General features: G+C 37.9%; 1 protein-coding gene across 1 annotated transcript; it reads left to right on the top strand.

Moving 5' to 3' along the window:
• Positions 1-3,594: 3,594 nt before the first annotated feature.
• VhaAC39-1 (V-type proton ATPase subunit VhaAC39-1) lies at positions 3,595-13,812 on the top strand. The gene is made up of 7 exons (XM_071691679.1): positions 3,595-3,722; positions 4,891-5,016; positions 7,701-7,878; positions 8,531-8,703; positions 9,759-9,916; positions 11,849-12,025; positions 12,542-13,812. The coding sequence occupies exons 1-7, from the start codon at positions 3,677-3,679 to the stop codon at positions 12,779-12,781; spliced, it is 1,098 nt and encodes a 365-aa protein (XP_071547780.1). The 5' UTR covers positions 3,595-3,676; the 3' UTR covers positions 12,782-13,812.
• The last annotated feature ends 736 nt before the right edge of the window (positions 13,813-14,548 follow it).

Below are 14,548 nucleotides of genomic sequence, written 5' to 3'. Positions count from 1 at the left end.
CTCGGTAGTATAACGTGTATGCCAGAAAGCCTATAGAGCAAAAATTATGGTATACTTGTTATGATATATAGGTCAGTTGTCCACCCTAGAGAAGCGGAATACATCAAAATGTGGTCAATTCCCCACGCAAAATTCATAAAGATATGTAGTCAATTGGTTCTTTGAGGTTTAAGCATATCGACTGCCAAGGTCAATAAGGCCGTCAAGGGCAAGTTATAATTACCACACGAACATTGATTAACACTTTTTTCATGTGATAAAGGCAACTCAAAGGCCACATCCACTTTTCATATGACGAAGGCTTGTCTTAATTGAGAGCAAGGCGTATATGAAACAAAAAAAAAACAAAAAAAATGGGGTAATCTATTTCGTTTCGCTAACTTTTTTTTCACCAGATAGGGACTTGACTGGGGTATATAATTATTTGCCCATGCTATGTCGATATATATATATATATATATATATATATATATATATATATATATATATATATATATATATATATATATATAAAATCGCTGTTTCCCGCGTCAGCGAGGTAACGCCAAGAAAGACAAAGAATGACCCATCCAATCATATAAATGTATATATAAATAAACGCCCACATACATACATATGCACATCAACATATACATACACATATAAACGTACACATGTACATACTCGTAGTTGTTTCCTTCATCCATTCCTGGCGCTACTCCGCCCCACAGGAAACAGCATCGCCACCCCCTGCTTCAGCGAGGTAGCGAAAGGAAAAAAGACAAAAAAAAAAGCCACATTCGTTCATACTTGGTCTCTAGCTGCCATGTGTAATGCACCGAAACCACAACTACCTATTCACATCCAGGCCCCACAGACCTTTCCATGGTTTACCCTAGGCGCTTCACATGCCCTGGTTCAATCCATTGACCACCACAAGGAATAGTGAAACACTGTGTAAGTCCGGGTCTACTTTTGTATAATCACATCGTCAGGGTAGATTAAATATCATTCTTGTCTCCCGTGACGACGTGTTACACGAAAAGTGCAGTTGGACTTATCGTGTTTCACTTTTCCTTGTGGTTATCAGCAAATACTAGACCGCGCGCATCACTATGACCTACACTATGACCTATTCCCTGCGTGTCGTAGAAGGCGACTAAAAGGGAAGAGAGCGGGGGGCTGGAAATCTTCCCCTCTCATTTTTTTTTTTTTTTTCCAAAGGAAGGAACAGAGAAGGGGGCCGGGTGAGAATGTTTCCTCAGAGGCCCAGTCCTCTGTTCTTAACGCTACCTCGCTGAGGCGGGAAATGGCGAATAGTACGAAAGATATATATATATATATATATATATATATATATATATATATATATATATATATATATATATATATATATATATATACGACCTTTTAACCACGTCATCAAACGTAAGTAGAAGATGAAAGCCCGGCAAGGTAGCAGGTTTGGATGGTATTGCAGTGGAATTTATTAAAAAAGGGGGTGACTGTATTATTGACTGGTTGGTAAGATTATTTAATGTATGTATGACTCATGGTGAGGTGCCTGAGGATTGGCGGAATGCGTGCATAGTGCCATTGTACAAAGGCAAAGGGGATAAGAGTGAGTGCTCAAATTACAGAGGTATAAGTTTGTTGAGTATTCCTGGTAAATTATATGGGAGGGTATTGATTGAGAGGGTGAAGGCATGTACAGAGCATCATATTGGGGAAGAGCAGTGTGGTTTCAGAAGTGGTAGAGGATGTGTGGATCAGGTGTCTGCTTTGAAGAATGTATGTGAGAAATACTTAGAAAAGCAAATGGATCTGTATGTAGCATTTATGGATCTGGAGAAGGCATATGATAGAATTGATATAGCTGCTCTGTGGAAGGTATTAAGAATATATGGTGTGGGAGGCAAGTTGTTAGAAGCAGTGAAAAGTTTTTATCGAGGATGTAAGGCATGTGTACGTGTAGGAAGAGAGGAAGTGATTGGTTCTCAGTGAATGTAGGTTTGCGGCAGGGGTGTGTGATGTCTCCATGGTTGTTTAATTTGTTTATGGATGGGGTTGTTAGGGAGGTAAATGCAAGAGTTTTGGAAAGAGGGGCAAGTATGAAGTCTGTTGGGATGAGAGAGCTTGGGAAGTGAGTCAGTTGTTGTTCGCTGATGATACAGCGCTGGTGGCTGATTCATGTGAGAAACTGCAGAAGTTGGTGACTGAGTTTGGTAAAGTGTGTGAAAGAAGAAAGTTAAGAGTAAATGTGAATAAGAGCAAGGTTATTAGGTACAGTAGGGTTGAGGGTCAAGTCAATTGGGAGGTGAGTTTGAATGGAGAAAAACTGGAGGAAGTGAAGTGTTTTAGATATCTGGGAGTGGATCTGGCAGCGGATGGAACCATGGAAGCGGAAGTGGATCATAGGGTGGGGGAGGGGGCGAAAATTCTGGGGGCCTTGAAGAATGTGTGGAAGTCGAGAACATTATCTCGGAAAGCAAAAATGGGTATGTTTGAAGGAATAGTGGTTCCAACAATGTTGTATGGTTGCGAGACGTGGGCTATGGATAGAGTTGTGCGCAGGAGGATGGATGTGCTGGAAATGAGATATTTGAGGACAATGTGTGGTGTGAGGTGGTTTGATCGAGTGAGTAACGTAAGGGTAAGAGAGATGTGTGGAAATAAAAAGAGCGTGGTTGAGAGAGCAGAAGAGGGTGTTTTGAAGTGGTTTGGGCACATGGAGAGAATGAGAGAGGAAAGATTGACCAAGAGGATATATGTGTCGGAGGTGGAGGGAACGAGGAGAAGAGGGAGACCAAATTGGAGGTGGAAAGATGGAGTGAAAAAGATTTTTTGTGATCGGGGCCTGAACATGCAGGAGGGTGAAAGGCGGGCAAGGAATAGAGTGAATTGGAGCGATGTGGTATACCGGGGTTGACGTGCTGTCAGTGGAGTGAATCAAGGCATGTGAAGCGTCTGGGGTAAACCATGGAAAGCTGTATAGGTATGTATATTTGCGTGTGTGGACGTATGTATATACATGTGTATGGGGGGGGGGGGGCATTTCTTTCGTCTGTTTCCTTGCGCTACCTCGCAAACGCGGGAGACAGCAACAAAGTATAATAAAAAAAAATAATATATATATATATATAATTTTCATCTGTTCTTCTTTAAGGCGTAAATATAGTGTTAAAAGACGCGTCAAGAAATAAATTCACTTCCTGCACCCACACCCCCTTCCCAGCCAAAACCACTGTGAATTCGCCATCAGAAATGGGCGGGCCCCTTTAGGGTTGTTTCGCTGAGCAAGAACAACAATGTTCCTATCCTTAAACCTCTAACTCTCTCTCCCTTCTCACTTACTTTCTTGCATCAGTTTATAGCATCCAACTTTTCTCCATTCAAAAAGATTGCATCTAAGACGATTTCAGTTGAGCATTTGTTTAACCATTACCAAGAATGCTCAGATATATATTGATTTTAATGATCATCATAATGTCGGTTATCTTACCAAAAGAAAATGTAATTCAACAAATATACGAAAATAATAAATTTATCAATGTCGAATAAATCCAAATTTCATGTAAACCTTATATCTTAAAAGCATGATCAATAAGCGGTTACACTCTTGAAAGCTGGCTGGTGATTGGATGATACGGCTGAATCTGGCCAACGAGAGAGCACGACACAGGAAGGCGACTGTCATATGACAGCTGATCGATCTGGACACTTGTATCAAAACATTGTTCAAGGTAAGCAACTATAATGATTTTACTATGGCTTGGAATTGATTTTGGCGGATAAGTAAAAGATTTTTAAAGGTTAAGGATAGTTTGGCTTTCAAACGAATATGATAAGTGCTATTGTATTGCCAAAAAAAGTCATAAAATGGTATCTCCTAATTTACATCATTGGTTTTTCATAAAATGGTATCTCCTAATTTACATCATTGGTTTTTATGCGAAACATGTATAATAACATATCCTTTTCTAACTAAATTCCAAAACTAATGTGCTTCTCAATTTACCCCTACTGTAATTGGTTTTGTACGGTAGTGATGCTGTGGAGATGGTCACACAGCAATTCTTAATTTGACCAAAACCGTCAACGTTTGTAGTATTCTAATTTTTAATGTTACTCTTCGACCTTTTTTGAGAAGTCCCTGCAGCTGCACCCTATACGGGAGCAGGTCAAGATGGGTTACTTTGGGGGGTCAGAAGGTCCCCAAAACGCTGGGCAAAAGATGTATCTCGCTTTGCATCGAAACAAGCCTTTGAAAATGGCTACCTATGTTTTAGATGTTTTATATAGTTTGTACAGACTATAGAACTACTTGCAGAGCATGATTTGATGCTTTATGTATTACTGAATGATAGTAAATACTGTGACTAGTTTATCCAGGATATAGTTAGAGATAATGTAGGAAATACATTTCTAAAACTATCAACAAGTTCTATGAAAACCTCACCAAACCTCAGGCTGGGGCTAAGATATACTTAATATTCATCATTGTGGTTGGTGCTACACCCATAATCCCACTCTCCATCCACATAGTATATGAATTCCAGTGGTACAATTTCTTTAAGATGTCACTTATATTGGGTCTGTTAATTTCTACAAATGCTCCATTATCTAGGTTTCAGGTGGGGTAGTGGCAATACACATTAAGTACGCCTTTTCAGATTCAGATTGCTGTTTTGTATCCTTTGCTTCATTCATGTGGGCTGTTGGTGTTCATCCTGTCCCACAGTCTTTTTTTCATATGCAGCACTTGACAGCACACAACAAACACATTTTTACTTTTTTCTAATTTCATCCTGTCTTATCATTTTTCATAATTTATGGCATTACCACCACCTGTTAATTCTATAGCACTTACTGAGAGCACTTGCTCCAACATAAGAAAATGTATTTCCACAGGCAAGATGCTGGACAGTATCTTTAACATCGACAATGGCTACCTGGAGGGTCTTTGCCGTGGTTTTAAGAATGGTATCCTAAAGCAGACTGACTACCTAAATCTCGTGCAGTGTGAAACATTAGATGGTAAGTACAGAAAGATTCATATAATTCTTTTAAATTATTAATATTGGTATATAATTCTGTGTATTCCATGGTGCAGAAAGGAATAATGAATGCCAGTGGAACAATAAGGTCCTTGACAAGACAGTACTTCTCTCTGTCCATTGACAGAGCCATATGGAAGTAGTACTTCTCTCTGTCCATTGACAGAGCCATATGGAAGTAGTACTTCTCTCTGTCCATTGACAGAGCCTTATGGAAGTTTACTTTTCACCTACAATGTAGGTAACACCATCATCTACAGGTGTACCTTGTATATACATAAATAAGTACATAAGTATAATGAAAATTACAAGGGGAAGAGGGAAAGAAGGATGTGCAATTCTGCTATCACCAGGAGTTGGGGGAGGGTGATACAGAGCATGGATGTAATGTATCAAGAATAGTGTGGGTGAAAGGAAAGATTGAAATTGTAAAGTATGCACAGGTATGTGTACATGCACCTGTGAATATGAAGACTATACGACTATACAAGATATGGATGAAATGAAGCATTTCTGGAGAAATTTGAATGACTGTATAAACGATTTTGAGAATGAGAAACATTGTCATAATGGTTGATATAAAATGTGAAAGTGGGATGTGATAAAATTGGGATGATAGTTGGTAAATGGGGAGTGCCTGGAGTAAATGAGAATGGAAGGGGTTTATTCCTCGCAAACACCTTTTTTTCATTACAAGATGATCCACAGGATAGGATGAGGAATAATGGAAGAGAAGAGTAAAAGGGTTTGATTGACTATGTAGCAGTGGACAAAAGATTGAGAAAGGCCATGCTAGAGTTGAGTGAATTCTTTGGAGACTCACCATTTCACAGTAATGTAATATGTTTAAGTGGAATGTTAAAAAGCTGACAGAGAAAAGCAAAGAAATGGAAGATTAAGGTTTTGAAAGAAAGTTGAGTGAAAAGCTTCAGGGAAAATAAGAAATTATACTGGAAAGAGGTGAAAAAGGAAGGAGATGGATGTAAGAGGGGAAATGTTAATGTGAGAAGTAAGGATGGGGGGTTGCTGAATCAAAAGGAGAGAGTGAAAGGAAGATGGAAAGAATATTTTGAAGAACTGATGATTGTGGGAGAATGGAAGGCAACATTTGTTACCTGCATGGGTATGAAGGATACTGGGAAGGGGATGCAAGTACAAGGGTCTATAGCAAAAAGGGAGGTGAGAAGGGCAATAATGAGGCTGAATGTAGGATAGGCACATGGAATGGGTGGGATTACAGCTGAAATACAGAAGTATGAAGGAAAAAGTGTGTAAGAGTGGATGCGTCTAATATGTAATTTAGCATGGAAATAGAAGTTTGTGCCTGGAGGTTGAGTGAAAGCTATTATTATTCCTTTATTCAAAGGAAATAGTGCCAAGGATGTACGTAGCAGTTATTAGGGAATAATTCTGTTACGTATACCAAGGAATGTTTAGGCAAGAATGTTGACTGATAGTGATGGAAGTAACTGAAAGCAGAATAAGTGAGAAATAAAGTTTTAGGAAAGGTAGAGGGTGCGTGGATAATTTTTGTGGTAAAGATGATCATGGAAAAATATTTAGCAAAAGGTAAGATGTTCCATGCAGCTTTTATGGACCTGAAGTGGAATGCTTCATGGGATGTGTTAAAGATATCTGTGGTAGGGGACAACTGTATGAAAGTGGGTGGAGAGTTGAGCAAGTTTCGGTATAACATGCAGGTGTGAGGCAGGGATATTTGATGTCACCATGGCATTTTAATGTATATATGGATGGAATGGTGGGGGATGAAAGCAAAATTAGGGAAAGAGGGTGCAGAGATGGAGTGTGGTGGTGAGATATGGTGGTTTGTGGCAAGCCTGTCTGCCAATGATACTGTGTTGTTTGCTGAGAGTGAAGAGGAGTTGCAGAAGGTTGTTAGTATGTTTTATGGTGTTTTCAAACACAGGCGATTCAAGTGCAAGTAAAAGTAATGGTGTTTGAAAAGAAAGAGTGAAAGTATAGATTTTGTAAAACCATATAGAGTGAAATAAGAAAGTGTACTAAACTGCTTTGGATATGAGAGAGAGAGAGAGAGAGAGAGAGAGAGAGAGAGAGAGAGAGAGAGAGAGAGAGAGAGAGAGAGAGAGAGAGAGAGAGAGAATATCCAGGCCATGGAAATAAGCTGTTTGAGAGAAGCATCTGTTATGAAAGATGGAATGATGAAAGAAATGAAGGGGTGTATGAGAGATGATGTATGGTAGGGAATTAAAGGGAATGAAATGGAGCGGTAGAGTGGGTGAAAAGTAATACTTTGAGGTGGTTTGGGCATGTGGAAAAAATACAAGACTGGGAGTTACAAGGAGAGTGTATGATAGTACAATTAAAGGGGCTGTTGTGAGATGACCACATGGGCAGAGTGGAAGAATACTGGAGGGAGGGAAATGGTGAAGGAATGTGTGGAATGGTGTATGTGAGGGAGACATTTAGACAGACAAATGGAGATTCTTTTGCCATGGCCACCCCACTGATGTTATGAAGTTTGAACAGAGAAACTGCCAGTTTTTTCTTTATTACATTCTGTCCCAGATCATGTATGTTTACCTTGTGTTTTAACTGGATTTAAAAAGTAGAATAATTTGAAGATGAACATGCTTTTGTCAGTACTCAAGAAAAACACTACAAAGAATTATCTTTCTCCTACAGACCTGAAGCTTCATCTGCAAAGCACAGACTATGGCAACTTCTTAGCCAATGAGGCATCACCATTGCAGGTGTCAGTCATTGATGACAAACTGCGGGACAAGTTGGTGGCAGAGTTTCAGCACATGCGTAACCATGCTGTAGAACCTTTAGCTACTTTCCTTGACTACATTACATATGGGTTTGTATATTGTTTCTAAGTCTTGTCTCTAAATCTTCTACAGGGTGTTGTAAGAATGATGAAAATGGTTGGAAATACAGTGCATATATTTCAGTATGAATGTTGCCAAATAAGTAAAAAAAAAAAAAAAAATCATTGGTAGAGTTAAAGAGTAAAGTACAACATAAATTTTGCCAAGCAGAGAAAAGTGAAAAATATGTTGGAGGGGTTATTGAAAGGCTTATGTCAGTCTATAAATGTGTATCATAGTTAGTTGGGGAAGGTTTATACAAATTAGACAGGATAGTCATATATGGTGCTGTTACAGAAGAGATGGAAGTATTATTCTTGAGAAAGAGTTCAATAACTATTAGAGTTAAATGATAGAGAATGGAGATTTGAAATGTTTAGTTAAATACATTTGCTAAAGTATAGCTAAGCGTGTTGAATAGCAAACATACAAATAATGGCAATAAAAAGAATGATTAAGAGAGTATGTGGCTAAGGTTCATATGTTAAGAGTAGATCTTAATAACATATGCAGCAGTATGAAATGACTTATGTATTTGGGACTTAAAGATTATGTTAGATGCAGTACAGTAGTATCTATCAGGATTTGGTAATTCTGACGTTTCTCATGAATATGATTTTATGTCGAGTGATTTGTTTGCAGGTATATGATTGACAACATTGTGCTGCTAATCACTGGGGCTCTCCACCAACGGCCAATATCAGAGCTGATGCCCAAGTGTCACCCTTTGGGTACTTTTGAACAGATTGAGGCCATTAATGTTGCCTCTACCAGCTCTGAACTCTACAATGCAGTCCTAGTTGATACTCCATTAGGCGAGTTCTCTTTTTAGTGTCTTCTTCATTTGACTGATAATAATGTGACTTTGAAAGTTAGCTCAAAGCTGAACATGAAAATGTTCAATGGAAAGTAGAAATTGTAGAATACTGTGGGTATTATGTAAAGGTGGAATGGAACTGATTTTCAGTATTTTTTTTTTTTTTCAATTAAATTAAACTTCAACAGACTGTACTACTTTATATTCTAGACTGTCAGGAGACATACACAGCTGACTGTGCCAGTTGTAATAGCACTTTTTTTTTTAAACTGTACCAGTGTAACATAGTATCACTAATAATAATGTCTTATCTATCTATATCTCTGATACCTTTTCACCACTGGAACTCCCTCAAGGTAGCCATGGCAATACAGTCTCCTTAACTAGTAAACTCCAGTGCAGCTTCTTAAGTCTTTCTGCTTCACCCTTAACAGGCGACTGGCAGAGGGCAACTCTAGTGCAGTGTTTGCAGAGGCTTCTACCTAATGCTCCTACTTATTACTATCTACCATTTTGCCAAAAGGCAGGGCTAGCACATAGTGCTCACTGCAGGAAAATCTAGAATTGTGAAGAATGAGCTACAAGTATTATGTATGACAAGGAAATTGTATTTCTGTAGACAGAATGCCAGTAGGCCACATGTGGATGAGGCAGAAAGATAAGACCTGGGTCAGAGAGTGCAACTTGCCAACCTTTTAAAAGTTGGTTCACTATACAGCCATCACTAACCCTCCTGATACCAAACTATAAAGCCATCACTAACCCTCCCGATATCAAAGTGGGTAGTACTGGTTATGTACCTTCCTGGTCATTTGCTGCCAAACAACTACTACCTACCAGTAATAATAAGATTAATGTAATTCTAATGTAGCACTATACTCGACAATAGATTTTTCCATTTAATTAATCCAGTCACAAGAACTCTCAAGGTTTGCCAGTGTTATGTTTTACAAGTCTTAAGGCAACAGTTTATTTTCATATTTATGGCAAATTATGCCATCATTTACAGCTTCAAATATTTTTTCCTCTCTTACAAATTGATTTACATTTCAGCTGATTTCTTTGGGGAATGTGTCAGTGAGCAAGACTTGGATGAGCTAAATATAGAGATCATCCGTAATACACTTTACAAGGCATATCTGGAATCCTTTTACAGTTACTGCAAGTCATTGGGTGGCACTACTGCTGAAGTCATGTGTGAGATCCTTGCTGTAAGTTTAGCTTTGTTCTGCACGAGGTTTGAGGCCCTAGGAGTGTCCCTTTTGGCAGTCCAACCACACTGTTGGCTTGGCCAGACATTGGTACTTCTAACTTTGCCCCTTTTTGTTTGTTTGTTTGTTTTAGTATAATAAAACTGTTGGGCTCATGAGATAGTTAAAGCACTGAAGGGAACTGTGTAAAAATAAGTGTGAAATTAAAAAGCATATAATATGACATGATAAATGGCAAGTATGAGTGAAACAATATTTATAAATGGTGTAATTATGAGTCAGGTTCGGTGTTTCTAAAGGATACTGCATAAAAATAAATGCTAAATATATTTTGAGTAAAAAATAATAGATCATAAGCCTGCCTTTCACATTTCTGGTAAGAGCAGTGTAATTATGAGCTATAACTATCCCTGGGGATAGGGGAGAAAGAATACTTCCCACATATTCCCCTACATGTCGTACAAGGTGACTAAAAGGGGAGGGAGCGGGAGGCTGGAAATCCACCTATCATTTTTAATTTTCCGAAAGAAGGAACAGAGAGGGGAGCCAAGTGAGGATTTCCTTCAAAGGCTCAGTCCTCTGTTCTTAACGCTACCTCACTAACGTGGGAAATGGCGAATAGTATGGAAAAAAACTATGCATCAGTATTGTCATTTCCAATATCATTACTTTGAGTTACAAAAGATGTTTCCAAAGGGAACTGTAAAAACCATTGTTACATACAATAGTAAAGTTTTATATATTTTGACAGGATGACAAATAAGTGCAGTGTTTGAACAATTTTAATGAGTAGAATCATTAAGCATTTATTCTATGATTATTTCATATTAGATTTAGGGTTAACAAAGTTGTTTATAAAGGAAGCTTAGAAGTGCCCTCATTAACGTAAAAGTAAATTATTTTCTGGTAGATAATGTAGCATGATTAGTGCTCAAAGATATTAATGACAGTGGTGAAGGGTAATTCTCCAGTATTCTAAATTTTATCCACTGTGAATGAAAAAAAAAAAAAAAAAAACTGCCTTTCTCTGCCTCATGAAAATGAATGTTTCTCCATTGTATGTTTGTACAGGTTGAGCATCACTATATCCAAAATGCCATTGATACATCGAGGTATGTCCTTTTTCCACATTTGTCATGATGGATAATAGATAATCAGATATCATGGGGATGGGACAAGTCTAAACACAAAACCCATTTATGCTTCCTATACACAGCCTAAAGGTAATGTATATGTTTTTAATAATTTTGCACATGAAACAAGAGTTTGTGTAACACTGAACCATCAGAAAGCTATCACAACTTCAGCCACCCATGTGGACAATCTGATATTTGGCATCACCTTCATTCCTGACTGAACTTACATGATACTGGTAAGCAATCATTTTCTTAAACTTTATTCTCACAAAGCAGAGAATAAGCAAAAAAGTGAGTAATGCACATAGATCTGGCATTGTTGATGGTGTGTGACAAACTGGCACAAACATTGTCAGAGCCCAGCATGGGCAAGTGAGGTCAGGTGTGGAATTTTCCACTTATAATGCCATGTTGCCACTCAGAAAGTTTCAGATTAGGGATGCTCAACCTGTAGTGAAATTTTGTATGTGATGCAGTAATGCAGGTAAGTAGACAATGAGCAAATGAAAAATAACTTCCTTATGGTGTATGCCACTTTCATGTTACTCATGACAATAAATGGTGGGGAGGGTGTGTGTGTTAGAGGCAGGTAGGCACCTGCCCCTTTCCATCCTTCTTTTTATCAATTTGTTTTCGTGAAAAGTGTTCATTTCACTGTATAAGCTTTTTTAAGTCATTTCTATCATTATCTCTGATGCCTGTTCCAATCTGGCTCCCTGTCTTCATTTTGATATTCCTGAATACAGTATTATGTGCATAATGCAGTTAGGTGTTTCTAACAACTGAATTTTTTCAGTTTGAGGCAGACCGCCGAGCATTCATCATCACGCTGAATAGTTTTGGAACGGAATTAACGAATGAAGATCGAAAGAAGCTTTATCCCCAGTGTGGTAAACTCTACCCTGATGGCTTGGCTGCTCTAGCCCGAGCAGATGATGCAGAGAATGTGAAACAAGTAGCTGAGTTCTACACAGTAAGTGGAAAAAACTTTTTTGTTGAAAAATTATTGTGGCCCTTTGAACACTTCAGCTTCCTCTTATCCATGGAAAATATCCAGTATCATGAGAAGGTTATTTTATTCATAATTTTACCAATATGACATTGAGAGTAAGGAGTGGTGGGTAAGTAGTCTAAGGCATTATGGGAGGCCTGGCAGGTGTTGTTTGCTGATGATGATACACCAGTTGACAGAATTAAGAGAGTCAGGAGTAAATTTGAATAAAGAAAAAGAGCAAGGTTATGGTGAAGTGAGTTATTTGAAGTATGAGTTTGGATGAAGAAGACTTGGAGGAAGTTTTGTTTTAGATACTTGGGAGTGGATATGGTAGCAAATGGGACCATGGGGGTTGAAGCGAGATATGGGGTGGGTGAAGGGGTAAAAGGGCTTGGGGACATTGAGGAATTTGTGGTAAGAGAGGTCACTTTGCCTCTCCATTGTCACCATTGAATAAATCTGAATATATTATCGCAAAACATCATTTCATCCCAGGAGTACCGAGCACTGTTTGAGGGAGCTGGCAACAATCCTGGAGAAAAGACCTTAGAAGATAAATTCTTTGAACATGAAGTGAAGTTAAATGTCAATGCTTTCTTGCACCAGTTCCATTTTGGCGTCTTCTATGCTTACCTCAAGCTCAAGGAACAGGAGTGCCGAAATATTGTCTGGATTGCAGAGTGTATTGCCCAAAAGCATAGAGCCAAGATTGACAACTACATCCCCATTCTGTAAAATATATCCTGTCTGAGTTTTCACGCAACTCAGAATATTTATTATTTTAATAAAAATAATTTTGAAAGTTTATAATGATCGAACCTTAATGATGTAGCTTACAACTGTCTATTATCAAGCATCCCTCAAATTTAGTCTCATCACATAACAATCAGCAGTAAAGTCTTTAGTCAGTTAAAAGTTTTTAGTCTTTCTTTTGAGTTGCTGAGTTTTTCTACAGAAAATGCAAATATACAGAATTTTTACTGGAAATGTTTCTTCAAATCAAGAACAGCAATTGCTCACCATGAAACAATTTTAAGTCTACCATGTAATTATTTTAAATTGTACAGGTTGGTTTTATAGTGGTAGCTCATCTTGTTATTATGAAGTGTATCAATCCAGTTTACCTTTGAGTAGTAAGGAAGACCTTCCTGCAGTATATAGTTCATTTAATTCAAATAAATATATCAGTTGATTCTCTGACATACAAAAAGTTGGTATGCTTTATGGAATTACCTCTTTGTACATTTACTCTAGCAAGTTTTATTGTTAAGGATATAATGTTATTATAACTAGTGACATTCTCTTCACATCAGTAATTGAAAGCACTAACCCTCTTATTACATGTTAAAACGATGTCAAACTGTGCTGGTTTCCAAGAGGGTTGTGTATTACATGGTACATTGCTTTTATTTGTAATTGTTTTTGCATGTTGTATAATTTTTGTAATACCAGCGTAGAAAATCGAAAAAAAAATGTTAATGTTTATCAGTATCATATAACTTCGTTCTAATTTGTATTTTTGTTCATTTAGTCCACTTATATATCAAACCAATTATTTAACCTTCCTCTTTTTTTGACATTCCTGAAACAAGGCATGTATTATGCAAAACATGGTATCCAAAGGCACAAATACTATATCGAGTCCTGAAGATCCTTACCTCTAGGGGAAGTACTGTGTTCTATTATATTCTTTTATTATAATTGTACATATGTATTTGTTGATTTAATATGCCTAAGTGGAAAGTATTAAAGGTGGTGATTAAAAAGTTTTTTTTACTTTACTATTCTGCATAAACACTGCAAGGTCAGTTTTGTAAGATTATCCGACCCTAAACTTAAAAACAGGTATATCCAACAGTATTCATGCTTTTGAAAGAGCTTGAAACACATGTCCTTGTCAGTTAAGTGAAAGCAGTCACATACTAACAAGGACAGCCCAGCTATCCCCAGCAGAATATCAGCACCTGGCACTAATGTCTTTTAAGGACCAGCTAATCACAGGCTTCTACATCACATATTTATGTAAGCTTGGGTACTTAAAACTCAGTTTAATGAAATAAAGCAGGGTTATGATGTTTAGGAAAGAGGGATAGGTTGGTTGGTAACCAACCCATAAATAGTCAAAATTTGGAGGTCATGAAGCATATTAGATACATGGCAGCAAAATGGAGCTGCAGGAGTGTCAAAGTGGATGAGAGGGTAAATGTTCCAGGAACAAGTGTGAAAAAGAGTAGGTTATCTAGGAAGGTAAAAATAGTTGTTTGAAGGTGTGGTCTCAAAACTGTTATATGGATACAAGGAATGGGACAGGGATGAGGATGAGTAGAGGAGGGTGGTAGTGCTGGGAACTAAGTGTATGAGGACAATGTGATACATAGTGATTTGATCATGCAAGTAATAAAAGGATGAGAGAATGAGGTGCAGTAATAAGAAGAGCATGGTTGAACACTGAAGAGGATGTGCTGAATTGATCTGGACATGCAAAGAAAATGAGTGCAGATG

This window comes from Panulirus ornatus, chromosome 51, assembly GCF_036320965.1.
Source record: "Panulirus ornatus isolate Po-2019 chromosome 51, ASM3632096v1, whole genome shotgun sequence".
Lineage (NCBI taxonomy): Eukaryota > Metazoa > Arthropoda > Malacostraca > Decapoda > Palinuridae > Panulirus > Panulirus ornatus.
This window is presented reverse-complemented; position numbering and strand designations above follow the sequence as displayed.